Source organism: Mytilus galloprovincialis, chromosome 3 (assembly GCF_965363235.1).
Source record: "Mytilus galloprovincialis chromosome 3, xbMytGall1.hap1.1, whole genome shotgun sequence".
Taxonomy (NCBI): domain Eukaryota; kingdom Metazoa; phylum Mollusca; class Bivalvia; order Mytilida; family Mytilidae; genus Mytilus; species Mytilus galloprovincialis.
The window spans coordinates 107,551,097-107,576,283 of record NC_134840.1 but is presented as its reverse complement, the minus strand read 5'-3'; the positions used below and the strand labels follow the sequence as shown (position 1 = coordinate 107,576,283).

General features: G+C 32.7%; 2 protein-coding genes across 2 annotated transcripts in view; both read left to right on the top strand.

Moving 5' to 3' along the window:
* Positions 1-25,187, top strand: part of LOC143066872 (uncharacterized) — a 74,277-nt gene that overhangs the window by 25,713 nt on the left and 23,377 nt on the right. The gene's annotated exons all lie outside the window — the stretch shown is intronic.
* On the top strand, positions 2,849-18,437 carry LOC143069843 (uncharacterized). Its single transcript, XM_076244647.1, has 2 exons — positions 2,849-6,417; positions 18,429-18,437. Exons 1-2 carry the CDS (start codon positions 2,881-2,883, stop codon positions 18,435-18,437), a joined length of 3,546 nt encoding a protein of 1,181 aa, XP_076100762.1. The 5' UTR covers positions 2,849-2,880.

Sequence of the window (25,187 nt, the reverse complement as noted above, 5' to 3'; positions counted from 1 at the left end):
TTTTCGATTATCACAAGGTTGCATACGACGAAAGGAATCAATATCGTGTTAGTTGTCCGAACTATATAGGAATTAGGAACAAACAAATGGTTAAAAAAATAAGTATCTTCTTGTTTAATGACAATAACTTGTGTATTAATGTATGGTTCTCTATAAAATTGTACCATGATATTTTATACCCCAAAAGGAATTGGGATCGATTTTGGGTGTCATAGCCCAAATCGTTTAGGAATAAGGGCGAAAAAGGATAAAATACAAGGATTTCCTGCCGGTTTCTAGACAAAAACACGAGTATAAGACTATGGATATCTAAGAATTTATACCACAAATTCCATACCATTAAAAGAAGGTTTGGATCTATTTTGGTGGTTTATGACTTAAACTGTTAAAGTTTAAAGAATTCTTTAGGTTCTCGGATACGCTCAATAAATAGTTATCAAAGGTACCAGGATTATAATTTATAAGCCAGACGCGCGTTTCGTCGATAAGACTTATCAGTGACGCTCATATCTAAATATTTAAAAAGCGAAACAATTACAAAGTTGAAGAGCATTGAAGATCCAATAAAAAATATGTACTCATATTGTGATTTTCGGTGCAGTTTTCAAGTTGGTCCAAATTGGGATCCAAAACTGATTTTGTATAACATATCAAAAGGAAAATATGTTGCAAAATGAATCAAACCTTGTGTATAAATTTTTAAGTTTGGGTCCCGTTATCAAATTAGTGTACATTGAGGTTAAAAAGGACCAAATTATTTGGGTTCATTGAAATACTGAATTTAATCAAGTATTTTGAATTTGAATATTTAATCATAAAAGGTGAATGTCCAATTTCAATTGTTTAAGTTCTTAGTCAACATTCTTTCTGTTTCAGAATCATATGCTGTGTCATATATTTAACAGCAATCCAAATTCAGAGCTGTATCAAGCTTGAATATTGTGTGCATACTTGCCCTTACTCTTCATGGTTCGATGTCAGCAATTGTATAAACCTATGCCAATTTGATTCTACTTAATTAAGCATACTATTTTCATTTTTAGAGACATCCAAAAGGAGTCAACTTCTAGGTAAGATATTTTTAAACTGAATTTTAGACAATTCCTAATCTGCATATTAGTATAGAAGCATTCAAAAATTACCTTTAATCCGTTTGAGACTAACAGGTCTCTGTACTGAAATGATATATTGACATTTCAGTGTGTGAACTCTTGTTTACCTGTAAAATGCCGTCTATCTACTCTTTATTATTTCGTAGTAAGGTCATTTTCTTCACTTATGTTCAAAGAATCATGGCTTCCAAGTATTAACACAATATTTTTCCAGCTTTAAATCGTACTGAGTCTAATAATGATATATATGTTTAAAATTTCATCACGACGTGCGTTTTGTCCACATAAGACACCGTAAACTCAGTCGAACACATTATTCTTATTCAACAATTCGACAAGTTTGTGCCGTCCTCTATATAATTATACGTACTTAGCGGAGAAATAATAACAAAACGACGATATCATATCGATATCGATTTTAACTTAATCACTATTTATTTAGTACACCAATTGTCCTGGTTCATCATTATGCGTCGATATCAACGATATCGATACTGTTCACGGATTTACTATTTACTATATGACAAATGTAATTTGTGATTGTTCATCTGAGCAAAACCAATACCGCATGGTAAACAATGAAAGCCATGAAATAACTAATATCATGTAAAACAACGTGATAACAAACAGCCCAATTCATGTTTAAAACCATTAACATAAACAAACAACAATCACTAAATCGCAGGCTCCTGACTTGGTACAAACACGTACAAAATGCGACGGGGTAAATTATGTTTCCCGGCGCAGCCCATCCCCTTTTCCTCCAAAAAGGGTGATCAGTGGTGTTTCAGTACGACATGTATACGATCAAATAAAAAGGGCTTACTCATCCAATTAATACGAAGTATATAAACACATTAAAAGTTTAAACGCAAAAGTAACAAGGTACAGATCTGTTAGTAGAAGCAGTTTCTGCAGGCTAGACCAAAGCCATTACATTTGATAATTGATTTGTCTCAGGTTAATGGCTCTTTCCTATTGTAATCAATATCATAATTAAAAGAACTGTCTTTTTCTTCCTTCAATAAACATTGTAAGGGGGAGTAAAACTTATATCATTTCTTTTATAAAACATTGGATCAAATAATCTATTTAGTAACATATCATTTTCTGTTTGTCAATCAAATAGTTTAATTTCGTGTCAAGTATTCATATGATTGTCTTTAAATATAAAACAAATTCAATGTACAAATGATAATGTTTGTTATCGATCTCCACCCCTAAAAACTATCATTTAAACTGTTTTCTGTTTATTTGAAGAGCACAAAATATTTCCATATTCTCCGTAGCGTCCCGTTTTTTTAATGTAAACTCCATATCAATGTCCATTGTAACATTCGACATATCAGTTTTTTGAAAACGACTGTCATCATGCCTCCGACAGCTGGTATGTCTGGGTTCGTCATAGATGTCATAAGCAAAAAATGATATCGATTCGATATCGTGCCGACATTGTTGATATCGACGATATCGCCATCTCTTATGCTTTGGTGTGTTATGGATGTTTGAAGAAAACCTTGATATCAATTCGATATCGTGTCGACATTACCGATATCGGCGATATCGACATGTGGGTACATCTTGAACATGATTAAATACATACAGACCAAATTTTCAGCGAAAAAACATGCATCCATACAAGAAGAATTGAAAGATTATAAAATTCAGTTTTCAAAATTAAAATTTTCTAAAAAATTCAAGGAATTGAACCATAATTTTGTTTATCTATATTCTAGGACTAACACAAACAGAAATTGAAGGACATTTAATGGAAGGTACTTTTGTGGAAACAGCTGCTGTACAGGCTTGTATCAAACTTCTAGAAACGAACTCACTTATTGTGCTAACAGGGGCAGCTGGTACAGGAAAAAGTAGAAACAGCTTAGAAATACTACACCAGTTCCGGGTCAAACATCCGGAATATGACACAGTTAAACTTACAAACTTGCATGATTTTGCTGATGTTGTTACGGCAAAGGAAAAGCTGGTCATATTGTTTGAAGATATTTTTGGTAGAACTAATACAAAGTTTACGGAGAATACAGATGTTCAAATTATCGATAGACTATATGCATCCACTATTAAGGGTAATGTTAAGGTTATCTTAACTGTACGAAATACAATTAGAACGTCTTGCCAATGGGTTTTTATCTCACACAAAATATTCCATGGTACGTGTGAAGTTGATCTTAGTTCACAAAAATTTAAAATGACCGCAACTGAAAAGAAATCGCTACTTTCAAAATATTTTGTTGTAAATAATTTTCGTCTTCTTGAAGTTGAAGATCAAGAAAACTATTTTGAAGAAACAATATTGGATCCTCAAATAGCTGTCACTATAAATCGTGAAACATTAAACACAATTGTTGAAACAGAACCATTTTTGGGTTTCCCTGAAGCTTGTTCTTTATTTACGGGCAACAGAAAACTCACTCGTCTTGGTTTAAGTTTTTTCAAACACCCATCCAAATATTTATTTGAAGAAATTGAGAAGCTTAGGATTAATGGAGCTGACAAGCATCAGGACAGAATGTCTTATATTACATTGGTTTACATATTTTTAAACGACGATATTCTTGATCCAGAAGATATAAACAGTGAAAGATGTCTTGAAATATCAGAGTCATGCTATGGGATCTCATATAAAAAATTTCCAACATGCCATATTAGAGATGCTGCAAATTGGATGATAGGCAAATATCTTACATTGCGATGTAATAAAGATACATATCACTTCCAGCATCAAACAATATTAGAAAGTATCTTAATATCATATAGTAGAATCGATCAGAATCTAATCTTGTCAAGGCTAAGCTTTGATTTTATAAGAGAGTTGGTACGACTTCAAAATTATTTGTTGAAAGAAGGTGAGATCGTGATGAAAATATCTCCAAAATATTATCAAAAACTTGCTGACCGAATCATAAAAATAGTACAATCGGAATATTTTAACAATTCATTGTCAATAACTATTCAGTTGTTGTGTGATTCAGAAATAATAAGAGAAAATGATGAACGTTTTGTCAAATGTTTGATTGACAAAGCACATGATGTTTATTTTCAGCCAGACTATGCTTTACAGTCATATACAACAAACAACGGTGAATTCAGACTTTGCAAACTTTATTTACCTGCACTTTTTCTGGGGCGTATTGTGCAGCAAAGAGAAATGAATAAAACTATTACTCTGTTGCTTGATCATCTCAAGTTCATCTTGACGTCTGATAGTGGAGAGGATATTAAATTTGTTTGTAATTCATCCCTTTCAGAAGCATTTTTACATGTTTGTGAATTAGAAAGCAATGAAAAGATTTTAGACAATGTATGGGAATCTGTTATGAATTTGAATATGTTCAAAATGATAGAAAACATGCATAGCATTATCAGTACAGTGTGTTCAAGATGTCCAGTAACAACGATGAAATGGATGTTGAACAACATTGACCGAAGTACATTTGAAATGAACCATTTAATAAATAGGGCATGTGAATTCAAAAGACTTGATGTTGTACAGTTGATATGCGCATCTGTAAACCATGACCAGCTTGACTTCACATCAGCATTTCTTGTGGCATTAAATAATGTCAGAAACGACCCAGATGAGCTAGTTTCAAAATGGTTGATAAAGAACATTGGTCATCAATTATTTGATATGAAAAAAATAACAAGTCAAGTTCTTGTAGTTGGTTGTGTCGACGATTTAAATTTTTTATTGCAAAATGTTGATAACAACATTTTAGACATGGAATTAGTGTTCACTCAAGTGTGTAAAAAGAATAGGCACATCGTAGAAAGTTTTTTGAAATGGATGGTAACGAATGTACAAAAGAAAATGTTGAACACACATGAAATGCTGATTTTGGCATGTATTGCTCAGGAGATTGCTGTGGTTAAGTACTTGATTAATAATGTCGATCATAATCTCTTGGATTTAACGTCTGTGCTAATGTCTGCGGTGAGTAGTTATTGGCGAGGAAGCAACATAGATTTAATAAAATGGCTTTTTTTACATGTTGATTTGAAACATATCGACATGTTGGACATTATAAATAAAGCTTTTCAAGAAGTAAGATATGAAGAGATTAAAACGTTAATAACATGTAGTAAAGACAATTTTGTTAATATTAACCACATTTTGAAAAATGCATGTGAAAACACGCAAATGGAACTTATCAAAGTTGTGTTGTCTGTTGTTGATCATCTCAGACTAAACATCAGAGACGCTGTTAGATCAGTATGTGTATTGCCGAAAATGGATTTATTAGAATTTTTCTTGCATAATGTAGATCAAAGTTTATATAACGCAAACTACGTAATAGAAATATCATGTAGGTTTGGATGGGTCCATATTCTGAAATGGTTGTTAGACAATGTGGAATACTCATCGTCAGTTATTCATGAAGCAATAACTATTGTGTTACATGGACAGTTTAGGGAATCTAATAAAACGTTGGTGTTGATGTTGAAAAAGATTGATACAAATCAAGTAGATATTAAAGCAGTCATGAATACAGCTTGTAGTCGAAGTCATTTTGATGTGGTCCAATGGTTGTTATCTAATGTAGACAATTACTTATTTGACATGCCAACTGCATTTGATAAAGCCATACATGCATACCGTCCTGATTTAACTGTTTCTCTGATACAACTTTTGATAGACAATATAGATTATAAATTAATTGACATGGCAAGCATGTTGAAGATAGAAAATAAAGATTGTTTGTTTGATATTGTTGAATGTGTCTTACGAGGTGTAGATCATAAAGTATATGATGTACAAAAAGCCTTTAACACTATATACGCCGGATTGATGTCAGACGAAATCTCCAATGACGATGACAATGATAATAATAACAAGAAGGAAAAGTACCTAACGTTAATCAAACTGATACTTGATAAGGTAAATCATGAATCATTGGACTTGAAGAACGTTTTGAATCAGGCATGTCGTGATTGTTCCTCAGATGTTGTTAAACTGTTGTTAGAAAATACCGATCATAAAATGTTAGATGTAAAAAAAGCAATGAACATAGTATACAACTTATGGGTGGGCAACAAGAGAGAAAAGGGCGAGAGGGTAAAGGGACAGGATATAGAGAAACAATACAGTAATGAGGAAGAACAGGAAGAGAGTAAGATAGGGGAATATGAGAATGATGAAAAGAATGAACAGGAGATAGAAGAGCAGGAAGCAGAGAAGGAAGAAAATAAAGGTGGGGACAAAGAAGACGAAGACAGAGAAGGGGAAAATATCAATAAAACAAAAAACAAATACAAACATTTGGTTATGCTGATTCTCAAGCAAGTAAATCATGACTCACTTGACTTAAAAAGAGTATTTAATCAAGCATGTCAGTATGGGTGTTTGGATGTTGTCACTTTAGTGTTAGAAAACAACAATCATAACAAGTTAGATATCATGGAAGCAGTAAACATAGTTTACAGCTCAGTAAAGGACAACTTCGACGATATTAGATACGAACCTTTGATTAAATTGATTCTCGGGAAAGTAAAAAAATACTCTTTTGATTTTAAAGAGATAATGAGCAAAGCATGTCGGTATTGTTTTTTAGACGTTTTGGCATTTGTGTTAGAAAATATCGATCATGAAAAATTAGAAATAATGGAAGCAGTCAACATAGTTTACAGTTCAATAAGGGACGATGACGATGCTATTAGTGATAAAGGCAAAAAGTACGAACCTTTGATCAAACTCATTCTTGGGAAAGTAAATCATGACTTACTTGACATTAAAGAGATAACGACCAAAGCATGTTCCTATGGATGTGTAGATGTTGTCACGTTTATATTCGACCAAATCTATCTCAAAGAGTGTGATATGATTGAAAGTATAAACATAGTAAGCAACCCACCATGTCTCAACAACATGAATCATGACTCAATTGTATTAAAGATAATGTACACAGCATGTTGTTATGGATATTTAGATGTTGTTACGTTTGTGTTGGAAAATACTGATCATAAAAAAATAGATATAATGGAAGCAGTAGACATTGTATACATCTCAATCAGTGAATTTTACGAGGATGACATTTACGAGGAAATAGAAAAGAGGGAATCTATAATCAAACTGATTCTCGAAAAAGTGGATCATGACTTACTTGACTTGAAAGAGATAATGAACGAAGCATGTCGTTTTGATTGTCTAGATGTTGTCACGTTTTTGTTAGAAAATACCGATCATGAAAAGTTGCATATAATGAAAGCAGTAAACATTGCATACAGCTCAATCAGTGACGAAGATGACGACGATGATGATATTTATGAGAAAAGAGAAAAGAAGAAACCAGTAATCAAACTGATTCTCGAAAAAGTGGATCATGACTTACTTGACTTGAAAGAGATAATGAGCAAAGCATGTCGTTATGATTGTCTAGATGTTGTCACTTTTTTGTTGGAAAATACCGATCATGAAAAGTTGCATATAATGAAAGCAGTAAACATTGCATACAGCTCAATCAGTGACGAAGATGACGACGATGATGATATTTATGAGAAAAGAGAAAAGAAGGAACAATTATTTAAACTGATTCTCGAAAAAGTGGATCATGACTTACTTGACTTGAAAGAGATAATGAGCAAAGCATGTCGTTATGATTGTCTAGATGTTGTCACTTTTTTGTTGGAAAATACCGATCATGAAAAGTTGCATATAATGAAAGCAGTAAACATTGCATACAGCTCAATCAGTGACGAAGATGACGACGATGATGATATTTATGAGAAAAGAGAAAAGAAGAAACCAGTAATCAAACTGATTCTCGAAAAAGTGGATCATGACTTACTTGACTTGAAAGAGATAATGAGCAAAGCATGTCGTTATGATTGTCTAGATGTTGTCACTTTTTTGTTGGAAAATACCGATCATGAAAAGTTGCATATAATGAAAGCAGTAAACATTGCATACAGCTCAATCAGTGGCGAAGATGACGACGATGATGATATTTATGAGAAAAGAGAAAAGAAGGAACAATTATTTAAACTGATTCTCGAAAAAGTGGATCATGACTTACTTGACATTAAAGAGATAACGACCAAAGCATGTTCCTATGGATGTGTAGATGTTGTCACGTTTATATTCGACCAAATCTATCTCAAAGAGTGTGATATGATTGAAAGTATAAACATAGTTAGCAATCCACCATGTCTCAACAACATGAATCATGACTCAATTGTATTAAGGATAATGTACACAGCATGTAGTTATGGATATTTAGATGTTGTTACGTTTGTGTTGGAAAATACTGATCATAAAACAATATATATAATGGATGCAGTAGACATTGCATACTTCTCAATCAGTGAATTTTACGAGGATGACATTTACGAGGAAATAGAAAAGAGGGAATCTATAATCAAACTGATTCTCGAAAAAGTGGATCATGACTTACTTGACTTGAAAGAGATAATGAACAAAGCATGTCGTTATGATTGTCTAGATGTTGTCACTTTTTTGTTGGAAAATACAGATCATGAAAAGTTGCATATAATGAAAGCAGTAAACATTGCATACAGCTCAATCAGTGACGAAGATGACGACGATGATGATATTTGTGAGAAAAGAGAAAAGAAGGAACAATTATTTAAACTGATTCTCGAAAAAGTGGATCATGACTTACTTGACTTGAAAGAGATAATGAACAAAGCATGTCATAATGGTCATCAAGATGTTGTCACGTTTTTGTTAGAAAATTCCGATCATGAAAAGTTGCATATAATGGGAGCAGTGAACAACGCAGGCAACCTATCGATAGATAGATGTAATGAAAAACTTATAGAAATATTATTACAGAAAGTAAAAACTGACTTATTTGATATGGAGATACTAATGAACGTAACCTGTAGAAACGGTTGGTTAAATATTGTCAGATGGTTAGTTGAAAATATTGATCATTCTATGTTTGATGTAGACACTGCATTCAGTCTTTTCATTCCTCATGATGGCGAAGAAACTTTTGACATTTTCAAGTTACTCTTACAAATCATAAGTCCAAATTTGTTTAATATAGGAACTGTTATCGAACAAGCTTCTCGTCTGAACCACACTGAAAAAGTTTTGTGGTTATTACAAAATAAGGATGGTTCATTATTTGAAATGAAATATGTGATGAATGAGGCTTGCCGAAATAGTAATCTACAGGTAATGAAATATGTCATGGAAAATATGGACAGAAATTGTGTCGATTTTAGGTCTGCAATGAACAAAGCATGTCGCAGTTCAAAAACAAATTCTCTAGAAGCAGTTAAATGGCTTTTTGAAAATATTCCACAGAAAATGTTGGATTTGAAAAATGCAATGAATAATGCATGTCGATATGACAATGTTCTTGTTGTTGAATGGTTCTGGAATAATCTAGATAGAACATTATTCAATGTAACATCCGCATGGAACAATGCATGTTATAACTGTAACGAGGCATTACTATCATACCTACTCAACAACATGGACGAAAACATGTTGGATAAATCCAAGGCATTGTCTCAGGCTTGTAAGAGTATTCAGGAAGGATATAAGATAATTTCATTGCTTTTTAAAGAACCAAACATGAATACACCAGAAAACTGTAAACTAGTACTGACAAAAGCATGCGTTCACTGTAACAGAAACGTAGTAAAGTGGTTGATGTCACATACTGATATTCAACCATTAGTGTATAAAGAAACGCTGATAGACACTATTAAAGCTACAGTGAATATGACAAATAACAGGGACACATTTGATCGTGTATCAATTGTTCAGTTCATGCTTGAACATGATAGCATAAGAAAATTTAGAAAAAATGATATGTCAGAAGTAATGGGAGCTGTTAGTAGTTTAGGACAGTTAGACATGGTTCAAAGGCTTTGGCACAACACTGAACAAAGCATGTTTGATATGAGAGTTATCGTTAACACGGCTTGTGAATCCGGACAATTGGAAATCGTTGACTGGTTACTGCAAAACATTGAATTAAAAAACATTGACGTGCAAACAGTGATGGTAGAATCGTGTGGCTATGGTTGGTTAAAAATTGTTAAATTGTTATGGTCAAAATTTGATATAAAAAATTTTGATATGAGGACTTCAATGAACGACGCTTGCTCATATGGTCGATATGAGGTTGTAAAATTTCTTCTTGAAAATGTCGATTCTAATTTTCTCGATACTGATTTTGTATTAGAGAAAGCGTGTGGATACGGATGGAAAGATATTATCCATTGGTTGTTTGACAATATTGATAATATATCTCTTGATACAAAAGAATGCATGTTCGAAGCGTGTGCCCAAGGAAGACTTGAAATAGTTGAACTGTTTTGTTCAAAATATGGTAGAAATAATTTTGATGTGGACACATTGATCGGTATATCATGTAAGAACAGTTGCAACAGAGGTGTCGTAAAGTTTTTAATCGAAAATTTTGACCTAACACAATCACATATAGATATCATTATGATAAATGCATGCAAATATAGTTGGACGGAAATCGTATCATCGTTTTCAGATAGTTGCAAACATGACAAAAATTTCATGGAAGAAGCCTTGAAAAATGCTTGTAATAGTGGCGAAACTGAAATTGTTGAAATAATTCTCGAGAAAGTTGACGTCAGCTTCATAGATATGAAACATGCCATGTTAATCTCATGCCAGAAAGGCTGGGACGAAATAGTTTCAATGCTGTTAGAACGAGTTGACCATTCTCTGTTTGATCTTACTGTTTCAATGAACGAGGCATGTCACTTTGGAGAAGCAGACGTTGTTGAGTTATTGATTCAGAAGGTTGATCACAAATTCTTTAACTTCGAGAATGCGATAAAGGAAGCATGTCAAAGTCATTTGAATGAGAACTTAGTACTAGTTTTGCTTAAATATATAAACTATTCAACATGGGATATAGAAGGAATGTCTAAAAAAGCACGCGAAAACGGATGGCGTAAAGTGAGTTCCCGTTTGAAAAGGATGAGTTACAATGAAAACTAATTTTTTTTTTATAACCACCTACTTAATTTTCGTAGATGCTAATTTGCCGAAAGAAGAATGCACAACAACAATGATCAGTGAACTGTCAATTTGGATTCACAATTGAAATTAACTTTAAATTAAAAAAAAAATGTGCGAGCAGGCAGATGAAGTGTTCAATCAATTGTGACAACAACTGCATGGTTAACTCCCTTTTCCTAAACTTTGACCTGAGAAAGTAATGATTTCACACTATTACCTTTCTATGTTCATCCAACCATGAAGCAGGCTCCAAAACAGTAATTTGGTATATAATTCCTAAAACTCACATTTTAAAGAACATACGAACTAGTTTCATCTTGATGTCACCACTTATTAATGGGAAACTATCTTAGCCGAAAACTGAAATCGGGACTAGGAACGTATGTAAAAAACGGAAAATATTAAAGTGTATAAAATATAATGGCCCTACTACCGTAGACGCAGTAAATCAAATTAAAGGTTTTCATTAATAAGACATTACATTGTTGAAAAATCGCAAACAAATTAGCTTTTCAAATGAAAGCATAGCTTGAATGCGATCTTGAATAAGTGAGTACAAATTGCAGCAGGGAAAACAATAACAGTCAAAGAAGAAACGGTTTGCAAAAAAAGAAATCTATCAATCATAAGTCATTGTTTAGTATAACTTTAGTATATGAACACCAAGATAAAAAAAGAAAAGAAAAGTCAATGAATACAGTACCAAATGTTATTTAATAATACCCTTTCCTTCAGTTGCCCTTTAGTACAGATATTCATATCTTTTACTTGATTTGTATATATATATATATTTAGAGTAGGAACATTTATATCTCATGGTATATTAAAAATATACTTATTTTTAGTATGATATTTAGTAATTTCTTTTTTTGGTAAATGCTATCAATAATTTATAAAGTTAATGATGAACTATATTGCAGTGTGTGAAATCATTAAGTTTTGTATTTATTATGTCATTAGTGCTTGAAAGGCACAAAAAAGAGGATGTTAGTCCTAATTAAATCAGATAAATTTGTGTAACACAATCATCTATATTAACCAAACTAGTTAATCAAAAACGTAACCTCTGAAGTTGTACATATGCATATTTTCAGTATAATATTGTTTTTTTAAATTATTTTTTTAATGTATTTATATATGTGTTTATTTTCATATTTGTCTTTATGATTATTTTTTCTTTTGGCAAGGCGGCGTAATGGACGTTATCACCATACTTAACAAATTCTTGAGACACTCAGCTATTACCATTCGAAATTTTAGTTCTTCAACTTTGTACTTGTTTGGGTTTATAAATCTTTTTGATTTGAGCGTCACTGATGAGTCTTATGTAGACGAAACGCGCGTCTGGCGTACTAAATTATAATCCTGGTACCTTTGATAGCTAATTAGAAATATATAAAATGTCATCACTATTTGTTATTAAATTTTCACTCATCCTCTACGAATTTCTATCGATGAACTATCAAATTTTATTGAAAAAATCATTCTGACACAAATTAAACATCAACACTTTTTGGCTTCCGCACACCTACACGAAACCATCGTTTCATTCTCTTTTATTTTGAATCATCTTTCCAATTTGATTTGAAATCGTTAAGTCGGTGGTCTCTTTTTTTTACACTGTTTGTTTTGCTCAGGTTTTGTATTTTCGACCTTTTGCATCACCGAAAAGACATTAATTTTTTGAAACGTGCATCTTTTGCCGTAAAATTGGTAACGTTGATGTTATTTTAGTACGCACATAGCTATTGGTTAGGCATTTAGCACACTTTATAGTAAAGATGATCTCTTAAGAGCCAAATTAACTGATAATTTGTGTTTTACTTAAACTAAGATACCATTCTTACTGCAAGATTGAATTTTGGTGGCTTCACTTTAAACGTTTTAAAGTTATGCCCAATTACAAATGGAAAAATTGTTGAATTTTTCGTTTCCATTCTCTTACTTTAGTTTGTCTCAACTAAATGTTATGAAACGTACACACAATCCTTATTACCACAAAATACCGATCTAATTTGAATATAGGTTATGTCACTTTTACTGTTCTAGAGTTATGCCCTTTACAAATGGAAAAATTGCTATTTTTTTTGTTTCCGTTTTATAACTTAAGTTTGCCTCAACCAAATGTTATGAAACAATACACAATACTTATTACAACAAAACTCAGATCAAGTACAAATTTGGGTAGCGTCACTTTTACCGTTCTACAGTTATATCCCTGTATAACTTAAATATGATATACAAATACTTTGTATGTTGAAAAAAGACGTCGAATGCATAAAAGATTCAAGTTACAGAATTAAAAAAACATAAAGATAGTGTTAATCGGTAGTAATATCATCAGAAATGCCATTGTTAAGGTAGCACAATACAAAGAATTTATACGTCCAATTCCCGTTTTAAAATACTGTAACTTTCTTTATACTGCTTGAAAATTTATAAAAGTGGTATCTATGGATAGCTAACATATTACTCTTTCATATTAATTCAATGTTAGTATTATACAACAATTATGTAATTAATTATAATGATAACTGTGTCTACAACATTTTACAAGAAATTTTCACTTTCAATTAAAATTAGCTTTTTCATGGATTTTATTATATGTTGTTCCTAGAGACATTACTTACAAAAGTATGTCTCAGATTTTGGATAGAATGTATAGATGAAATTTTACACCTAATCTTACATTATCTACTTTTATGTGGTAAGGATGTTTACACTAATTACCAATTTATGAGAGAATGGAATACGATAGCGATAATTTAAGACACCTTTTTGTAGCTCCTGCTGTGATGATGAAGATAACGTTGAAATTTCTTGTGTAGCTATATAGAAGAAAGAGCTAAATTCATTCAAAAGAACTGACCAAGATTTTGCCCTCAATTGCATAACAATTGATTACATAATGATTGCATAACAAAAATATTGCATCCATTTAAAAGATTAATCATTTATCTATCTATAATTTAATTTAGAATGTAACGCGGCTTCTGATTGAATGACGTTATTTTGTTATCACCCCTTAGACATAATTTAGTCATGTGGTCGTGACGTCATCAACGTTTTTTCGTGGTTTTCTACGGTTTAAAATGGAATTTAGAATTCGAAATAACATAAAAAAAAATGTGGTGCACACTGTTAAATAACCCGCTACGCGCGTTTTTCAGTGTGCACCAACTTTTTTATGTTATTTCTTCATAGACAGAAAAAATATTACAGTCATTCCTTAAATATCCACCTCTTTTATTAATTTATATGCAGTTTTAAGAAAGTTACAGCATTTCAAAGGTTGGAGATTGGAAGTAAAAAAATCTTTGAATGTGCTACCTTAATGTGTATGTATTCATAAATATCATTATCATTAATAGAAGTAGTAGTATCATTATTATTGATCTTGTTTTGCTATTCTTTGGAATGAGAATACAACTTAATCTATAATAGATAGTGTCTCTATATTATTACAATGCCTTATTTGAGTTTTACTGGCGAGTCTTATGTAGACAAAACCTGTAATTTCAGTTTTTAAAATTTACTCCGAGAATTTTTAAGTTGTAAATAGTATCAAAATTGTGCTGTATTTTAAAAAAAAATTTTTGTTCATGTTTAATCTTTAATGTATAGCCATGTATTTTTAGTTGATATCGTCTCTGGTACACATAAGATTACGCTCAAAATGTATCTGTTATGATTGTTTTGTACATTTAAATGCATAAGGTGAGGTGTAAATAAAATATTGAAGTTGTTTCAATTGCATCTGAAATAACAAATCATAAGCTTATATCTTTGATGATCTATTTTTAATATTAATTTTTTGATTTTAAGGAATTATCATATTTTATTGGCATTACTTTTTTAGCTCACCTGGCCCGAAGGGCCAAGTGAGCTTTTCTCACCACTTGGCGTCCGTCGTCGTCGTCCGTCGTCGTCCGTCGTCGTCGTCGTCGTCGTCGTCGTTAACAATTTACATTTTGAACTTCTTCTAGAGAACCACTGAATGGAATGGAACCAAACATGGCATGAATGTTCCTTATGAGGTGCTGACCAAGTGTTGTTACTTTGTAGCCGATCCATCATCCAAGATGGCCGCCAGCGGGGGACTTAGTTTAACATAGGACGCTATGGGAAATGCATACAAATGACTTCTTTTAGAGAACCATTGAATGGAATGAAACCAAACATGGCATGAATGTTCCTTATGAGGTGCTGACCAAGTGTTGTTACTTTGTTGCCGATCCATCATCCAAGATGGCCGCCAGCCGGGGACTTAGTTTAACATAGGACCCTATGGGAAATGCATACAAATGACTTCTTTTAGAGAACCACTGAATGGAATAAAACCAAACATAGCACGAATTATCCTTATGGGGTGCTGACCAAGTGTTGTTACTTTGTAGCCGATCCATCATCCAAGATGGCCGCCAGCGGGGGACTTAGTTTAACATAGGACCCTATGGGAAATGCATACAAATGACTTCTTCTAGAGAACCACTGAATGGAATGAAACCAAACATAGCATGAATGTTCCTTATGGAGTGCTGACCAAGTGTTGTTACTTTGTAGCCGATCCATTATCCAAGATGGCCACCAGCGGGGACTTAGTTTAACATAGGACCCTATTGGAAATGCATACAAATGACTTCTTCTAGTGAACCACTGAATGGAATGAAACCAAACATGGCATGAATGTTCCTTATGGAGTGCTGACCAAGTGTTGTTACTTTGTAGCCGATCCATCATCCAAGATGGCCGCCAGCCGGGGACTTAGTTTAACATAGGACCCTATGGGAAATGCATACAAATGACTTCTTTTAGAGAACCACTGAATGGAATAAAACCAAACGTAGCATGAATGTTCCTTATGGGATGCTGACCAAGTGTTGTTACTTTGTAGGCGATCCATCATCCAAGATGGCCGCCAGCGGGGGACTTAGTTTAACATAGGACCCTATGGGAAATGCATACAAATGACTTCTTATAGAGAACCACTAAATGGAATGAAACCAAACATAGCATGAATGTTCCTTATGGAGTGCTGACCAATTGTTGTTACTTTGTAGCTGATCCATTATCCAAGAAGGCCGCCAGCGGGGGACTTAGTTTAACATAGGACCCTATGGGAAATGCATACAAATGACTTCTTCTAGTGAACCACTGAATGGAATGAAACCAAACATGGCATGAATGTTCCTTATGAGGTGCTGACCAAGTGTTGTTACTTTGTAGCCGATCCATTATCCAAGATGGTCGCCAGCAGGGGACTTAGGTTAACATACGACCCTATTGGAAATGCATACAAATGACTTCTTTTAGAGAACCACTGAATGGAATGAAATCAAACATGGCATGAATGTTCCTAATGTGGTGCTGACCAAGTATTGTTACTTTGTAGCTGATCCATTATCCAAGATGGCCGCCAGCGGGGGACTTAGTTTAACATAGGACCCTATGGGAAATGCATACAAATGACTTCTTTTAGAGAACCACTGAATGGAATAAGACCAAACATTGCATGAATGTTCCTTATGAGGTGCTGACCAAGTGTTGTTACTTTGTAGCCGATCCATTATCCAAGATGGCCGCCAGCAGGGGACTTAGGTTAACATAGGACCCTATTGGAAATACATACAAATGACTTCTTTTAGAGAACCACTGAATGGAATAAAACCAAACATGGCATGAATGTTCCTTATGAGGTGCTGACCAAGTGTTGTTACTTTGTAGCCGATCCGTCATCCAAGATGGCCGCCAGTGGGGGACTTTTCAATGAAATTAAACATGTTCCTTTCCTTATAAATGAGGTTGTGTTGTCACTTTTTGCCAAATTTTATATTTTTTTATATGATTTCAAAAACCCAAGTAGAATCAGGTGAGCGATACAGGCTCTTGAGAGCCTCTAGTTTCATTTCTCACAATTTATATTTAAGTTTTACAAGAAAAGGGCATGCTGATACGTTCCTTAAGTGTATGCGACAATGAGACAGCAACGTATCGACACAAAAAAACATGTAAGTTAAAAAATGCGTTCGGTAACAGATAGTCTTTATGAACTATTTACATCTCTCAATCATCATGACAAAAAAGTTATTGTTATTAAAGAAACCATCAAAGTTCCGTAATCATCAAATTCCTCATATAAGAGGGACATTATGATAATTCCTACACTGGACAGAATCGAAGTGAAATTCTAAATCTTTATTTAAAGCACTGTAAATATAAACACTTTTTCCATAAATTTCTTTTTGTTTGTGGTATATTTCATTGGACTTGTTGTTATATAGTTTTATAAGATGCATTTCTAATAAGACATATTTTTTTCATATTTATATGTACTACTCTTTGTTTTAAGTTTTTATGCCTCAGTATGTTGTTGACATTATCATAAAAAAAAATCTTCTACGATTTTCAAATAAATTGTATATAGCGAATTGTTTATTATTTTGTGATTGTATTGCGCATTGTGATGTCAAAGTCTGTACGACAATTTTTATTTATGTTATCTATTTTTTCTAATTAAAATGTTATTATGATATGTGACTCGATCTTTCCCGTCTGACAATTTTACATATTACATGTTACATTTCTAATACTGTCATTGTAAAAGAATAATAAGAAAATGTGGTATGATTGCCATCGAGACTACTATCTTCTAAAGTATAAATGACAAATATGACATAATGTTGGCAGCATAAGGTCACCGTTCGGCATTTAACGACAAGCAAAGCCCACATTGTTGTAGTCAGCTATTGATATGATAATAAATGCAACAATTTAAACAAGTAAAATTTGCTATTTCTTCTGAGAGGTTAATATCTAAATTATTCATTGATTTATTGTTACAGAGATTGAGTAATTAAACAAGTTCGGTTATATTACCATCTTTCGAATGTGTCGAGCTTGCAACTTTAGACGCAGAACGTTCGAAATAGGGATAGTGATCCGGCGGCTGCGGCTACGGCGGCGGCGTTAGCTAACTTCTTAAAAGCTTTATATCTCAAAAGGTGGAAGACCTGGATGCTTCATACTTTGAATTTATATGCCTTATGTTACAAAGCTGTCACAATTTCTTGACCTAATTATCATGGTTCAGTGATTACTTGAAAAAAATCAAGATTTTTGTAATGTTAATCTCTCTCTTGTTATGAGTAATGGGATCAATATATTTGGTATGTTTGTACCTTGCGAGGTTCTCATGCCCGTCAGACAGTTTTTACTTGACCTCGACCTCAATTCACGGATCAGTGAAAAATGTTAACATTTGATAGTCAAGTCTATATCTCTAAGTTCAGTATTTTTGTGATTTTACTTTTTTTCAGATACTATAAACAATAGGTCTAGTGTATTGGGGGTATTAAAGGTGTACATATCCAACTGGCAGGTGTCATCTGACCTTGAACTCATTTTCATGGTTTAGTGGTTATATTTAAGTGTATGTGTTTTGGTGCGTTTTTCTTATACTGTATGCAATAGGTCTACTATATTTGGTGTATGGTATGATTGTAAGGTGTATATGTCTAGCTGGGATGTGTCATCTGATCAAATGTATCAAAGAGACAACAACCCGACCATAGAAAAAACAACAGCAGAAGGTCACCAACAGGTCTTCAATGTAACGAGAAATTCCCGCACCCGGAGGCGTCCTTCAGCTGGCCCCTAAACAAATATATACTAGCTCAGTGATAATGAACGCCATACTAATTTCCAAATTGTACACAAGAAACTAAAATTAAAATAATACAAGACTAACAAAGACCAGAGGCTCCTGACTTGGGACAGGCGCAAAAATGCGGCGGGGTTAAACATGTTTATGATCTCAACCCTCCCCCTATACCTCTAGCCAATGTAGAAAAGTAAACGCATAACAATACGTACATTTAAAATTCAATTCAAGAGAAGTTCGAGTCTGATGTCAGAAGATGTAACCAAAGAAAATAAACAAAATGACAATTATACATAAATAGCAACAGACTACTAGCAGTTAACTGACATGCCAGCTCCAGACTTCAATTAAACTGATTGAAAGATTTCATCATATGAATATCAGGCATGTCTGCCTGGCTTGGTTCATATAACCTTGACCTCATTTTCAAAGTTCATTTGGTACTGTTTAGTTTTCTTTATTAAGTCTGTTTCTAAGAAACTATAAGCAATAAGTCCACTATATTTAGTGTATTTTGAGACATGTCCATTAAAATGAGTATAACACTGTTTTCTCATATCTTTAATCGACATTAGACACGATGGAGATCTAAAACAATTAATCATTTAATTGATTACAATAATAAGGATATTCCTCTACTTGCAATAAAGAAAAATATCAACAAAAAATATGAATGGATGATGGGTTCATAATACCCATATGAAACATGGCATCGTCCTTTTATCCTGAAGGTATTGACCAATGGACGTTGCAAACTTCAACCACCAAATTTGTATATAATCTTGAACTTTCATATTGGTCTTATGAACTCCGAGTTACTGTTGTAACACCTCTTTTACCCATTTACCATTCTGATTTTTAAAATGTGGCAACCATTGTTCAGAAGCATTGGGAAATTATAGAAAATGGCTGTAATTTAAAAAAAACATTTTCCTCACCACCAGTCATGGCCTTCAAAATTATACTATCTACTTAAATTCCAACTGGTAAACGGAGAATTTATTTAACATATAGTGACATTATTCAGTATGTGGGAGAAACAAATATAAATGGATAAATTCGGCTCAATAACCATCATTCATGGTCCACACAAACAAAAACTGTCCTCTCACAAGACATCTTCGCTCAAAGTAAAATCCTTTTGATAATATTACTTTCCAAATTATAGAAGTCAACGCCGAGTGAGACACCAGAGCGGGAAGGAGAAGAGAAAACTTTTGCATCCACCAGCTCCACACTTTAGAACCTGATGGTCTTAGCAAAAATAAATAAAGTATGAAGTTGAAGAGCATTGGTGATAAAAAAATATCCTGAAGTTTTGACAAATACAAATAAAGTAATCTATTTCTGAGGTAGTAAAGCCTTAGTATTTCAAAGATTCAAATTTTTGTAAACTGTTAATTTATTATTATGACCATATCAATGATACACTGTCATATTCTTGACTTGATACAGACATTTTCTTATTCGGAAAATGGTGGATTAAACCAGTTTTTAAAGCTAGTTAAACCTCTCACTTGTATGAAAGTTACATAAAATGCCATTATATTGACTACGATGTGTAATAAAACAAACAGACATAATAGGTAAAAATGTCGAAAATAGGGATACAGTAGACAACGTTGCGTCATAATCTTAGTCGCTATGAAAACGAACCAACCATCTTTACAAAGAAAAAGGCATATAGACAAAGATTTTTGTATTTCATATTAACTTGCACATGTACAAATGGTGTATGTATTTTCAGAAAATATATCCATGTATAAAACACTTATAATATATTTGTTTTAATTGAAATTTATAACTCAAAATAATAATGGAAAACAAATATCAAATAAAACAATTCAATGATCATGAATTGTCTAATATTTATAGTAAAAAAATCAGTAAATGAATCATCTCACAAGGGGGAGAAAAGTTAATATTTTTTTAGAACCAAAACACCATTGATAACAAATGTGAATAATTTAATACACAAAACCCAAAAAATTGTTTTAATTAAATCAATTTAATAATGCATATGAACAATTGATTACTATGTACATGATGTTCAATAACTTTTTTGTTTATTCTATAGATATAGGAAGATGTGGTATGATTGCCAATGAGACAACTCTCCATTCAAGGAACAACTTACAAACACATTCATGTACTTGGTTTTGATGTTGTATTTGTTATTCACATGAGATTTTGTCTAATACTTAGTCCGTTTCTGTGTGTGTGTGTTACATTTTAATGTTGTGTCGTTGTTCTCCTTTTATATTTAATGCGTTTCCCTCAGTTTAAGTTTGTTACCCCGATTTGTTTTTTGTCCATGGATTTGTGAGTTTTCAACAGCGGTATACTACTGTTGCCTTTTTTTACATAAGTTAACCATTATAGGTCAATGTACGGCCTTCAACACGGTGCTTTGGCTCACACCGAACAGCAAGCTATAAAGGGCCCCAAAAATTGATAGCGTAAAACCATTCAAATGGGAAAACCAACATATATATGGTTTTAACTAGTACATGAAGCCAGTAAAGTAAAACTTTTAATAAATCATTTTGACAGATAGTTTTGATGTTTGCTAATTAATCATTCTTCTTTTTTTTAGAAGTTTTAAAAGTACAAAATCACCTTACTTCCCATGTCATAAATAGCATTATGAAATATTCAAATGCATTTTCTAAAATATAAATACTTGACACTGCTTGAATAAAGGAATAAATTTGCATCCCATAAAAATAGAGGATGATGAAATAAGTATTATTTTTACCAAAAACATTATCCCATTGTTACCTATCATGTACTAGAAGATGATTTCTAAAGTTTTGAAATGATTAAAAAATGTATTTCAATCTTTCAACAAAGCTTATTGACATGTAAGTCATTGAAAAGGAACAAGAACAATTTTCCTGAACAGGTAAGCTTTTGTTGCAGGATGTCATTTAAACAATAGATGAAACCAGTGCATCTCTCCAAGTATCCTACTTAGACTGTCCACCAGCTAATGGTTTATGACACCAATAGATGACCAACATCCAAGGTTTTATGACCCCGAATATATGGTCACTATTTGATGTTGAACATAGCAGATGTTGACCATTACGTCTGGAGAAACAAATTATTAGCCTGGTATTTTCGAATTTTACAAACCCATAAGCAAAATACTTCTTTTTGTCATTTTCCTTCAAGTTTTGTCTGTATTTTAATCATAAAATATAAAACTAGTCAGTTGCAGCCGGTTTGTCATCTTGAGGACATAACTCGCTCCTTTTCGAGTTCATGCGATTCCCCCAGTTAAACGATTTACGAGTTTTTAACATATGAAAACTATTGTGACCTTTATCTAAATGCAGAATTGTAGTCATAATCCGTAAAATAACTTTTTGTGGGATATTAGAAAACGCAGAATAACAAAAATACCGAACTCCAAATAAAATTCAAATCGGAAAGTCCCTTATCAAATGGCAAAATTAAAAGCTCAAAAACATGAAACGAATGAACAACAACTGTCATATTCCTGACTTTGTAACGACATTTCCTTAAATAGACAATGGTTGATAAAACCTAGTTTTATAGCTAGCTAAACCTCTCACTTGTATGACAGTCGCATATAATTCATTATATTGACAACAATGTGTGAACAAAGAAACAGGCACAATAGGAAAAAATGTTAAAAAAAGGGTTCAGCAGTAAACATTGTGTTATAATTTTAAAAGTAAAGTCCGCGTGTTGAATAATATCGCAGTTGTACTTTGTTTTCGACGATAGAGATGAGGGTTATATCAAATTTAGCATTAGCTTCATAATATTATAATTCATACAACCTTGGAATAAATACAAGACAACCGAAATATGAATTTTATTGTAATGAAGCATGAATTTCGGATAGGCCCTGTTAAGAATATTACAACTGAAGTTCACTTTGTACTAATTAAAAATCTGGTAATAAATTGTTCAAATAAGGCCTTTGAAAATAGTGGAATTGATTACATTTTTACTTTGGGAATGTCAAAAATTCGTTGAAAGTACTTGATAAATTGAATGCTCGTATTGATGATTTCGAATCCTTTTGTCAAAGTTTTGGATTTCCTACCCTATATACCACTTTACTTATAATCTCATTTAGAACAAAAACCACACACCTAATAAAATGGGCATTTCAATAGTCAGAATGCGATTGTATCTGTTCAAACTCTTTTAGGTCATTTTTTTTTAGTAAAACAAACAAAAGAAGTATGTCATTTAGACCAGCTTTGATACGATAACTGCACTTGAATTTTTACAAGATAGCATTTATGTTCGCTATAATGGAGATTCTATTTTCGTCAAGTTATCGGAATTCCAATGGGGACTAACTGCATTTCACTTATTGCGGACCTGTTTCTGTATTTTTACGAATTACACTTGATGACTGAAATCAGCAAAGAACAATCGAAACAACATCTGATACAAATATTTAATAAACCCAATAATGACGACTTCAGTATGTACACTAAAGAGATTTATCCTGCTGAACTGACTTTAAATAAAACTAATAATAACAATGAACACTGACCTTTCCTGAATCGTGATATCTATATCTTTAAGGGGAAGCTTAATTCCAAAATTTACGATAAAAGAAATGATTTATTGTTAGATGGTGACTTTCTCTTGTCATCATTTTATGGTGTTTATATATCTCAACTTGTACGATTCGCTCGTGTATTAAACAAAGTTTTTGATTTTAACGATAGAAATCTCTGTGTTACTGCAAAATTATTACGCCAGCGTTTTCGATATCACAAACTTGTCAAAATATTCACTAAATTTCGTAAACGGTTAAGGACATCAATCGTGAATATAAATCAATGTGCAAGACAACTTATACGTTCAGGTATTCCACATTGAGTCTTTTATTGTTATATTCTATAATATGCACAGTATTGTCGTCATTCACATTAAAAGCTAACCAAGCATTGAAACAGATTCATTCAGAGAGGATATAGTTATCATACTGTTGTCATGTCAATAAAGGTGGCTTTTTTGGAAATAATATTGATTCACTCATAGGATGTTTGAGTCGAAAACACATTTATTCTAAAACCAGTTGTTGGCATGATACGGGTTATGTTCTTCTCATAAAGGAGTAGGTTCAGTAAGACCCCTTTTTGGCCCCAAAACATAGCAGTTTTACAAAATTGTGAAAATGTAATCTTTAAGCTATATTTTGGAAGGTAAAATGCTTCTGCTAAATAAATATGAGTTGTTTTTGACAATACAATGCATTCATATCGCGTACTAGCATCATTAAGTCATGCTTAATTACTGAAATCTTCAAAATTTAAGCATTTGGTTAATTTTTAGACGGTTTCCGTCTGAAATGAAAGTGGCCGCATTCGTGTTCATTCATAATATTGAAATGTAAGTTGTATTTGATGATAATACAAAACATATATAAAGGTTGAGGTTGAACACGGATGCGGTCACTTTCATTTTTGATAAAAACCATCTGAAAAGTGACTTTTTTTGCATATTTGATATATTTCATATTTAAGCTTGAATCAGAGCGTTTTTAATGACTAAATCAGTTAAAATCTTTCACATAAACTAATCGAATTAATTGAAATAGACACTTAAGTGTTTAAACAGTATCCCAAAACTTTCGTTAGATGAACCTGAAATTTGAGGCCAAAATCGGCCCTTACCGGACCTACTCCTTTTATGATTGTATGATACTATCCCCTAACAAGAAGGATTGTGCTTGATTTTCATATGATGAAGACATAATCTTTCAATTAGTTTAATTGAGGTCTGCTGCTGGCATATCAGTAAATACTAGTAGTCCTTGTTAATTTATGTATCAGTGTGATTTTGCTTACTTTTTTCATTTATCAATCATAACATCGGCTCTGATTTCTATTAAACTGAGTTTTACTGTGTATTGCTGTGTTTTTGTTTATTTCACATTGGCTAGAGGTAAAGGGGGAGGGTTGAAATCTCACAAAACATGTTTAACAACGCCGCAGATTTGCATATGCACAAGTCAGGAACATCTGGCGTTTTAAAGTCCACTATGTTTTTTTTTAAATTTTGGTTCATATATGTTTCGAAGTTTAGTGTGACGTCCACTGTCGTTGAACTAGTACACATTTTTAAGGGGCCAGTTGAAATCGGCTTCCCGGTGCAGAATTTTCTCGCTGTGTTGATGACCCATTGGTGGCCTTAGAAAGTGTTCTGCTCTTTGGTAGGGTTGTTATCTCTTTGACACATTCTCCGTTTCCTTTCTGAACTTTAAGATCTACAAAAGTTCCAAACAACTGAAACAATTGGATAATATAATAAGAAATCATAGCAGTAATCGGCGATTCTTTTTTCTCATTTTCTTGTCCATCGTGTACTTTTTAAGGATAATTTACTCTGTAACTTCTAAACCAATTTCAACTCAACA

What these genes read in the sequence shown, in the direction of transcription:
- LOC143069843 (XM_076244647.1), top strand. Translation starts at nt 2,881, where the DNA reads ATGGAAGGTACTTTTGTGGAAACAGCTGCTGTACAGGCTTGTATCAAA.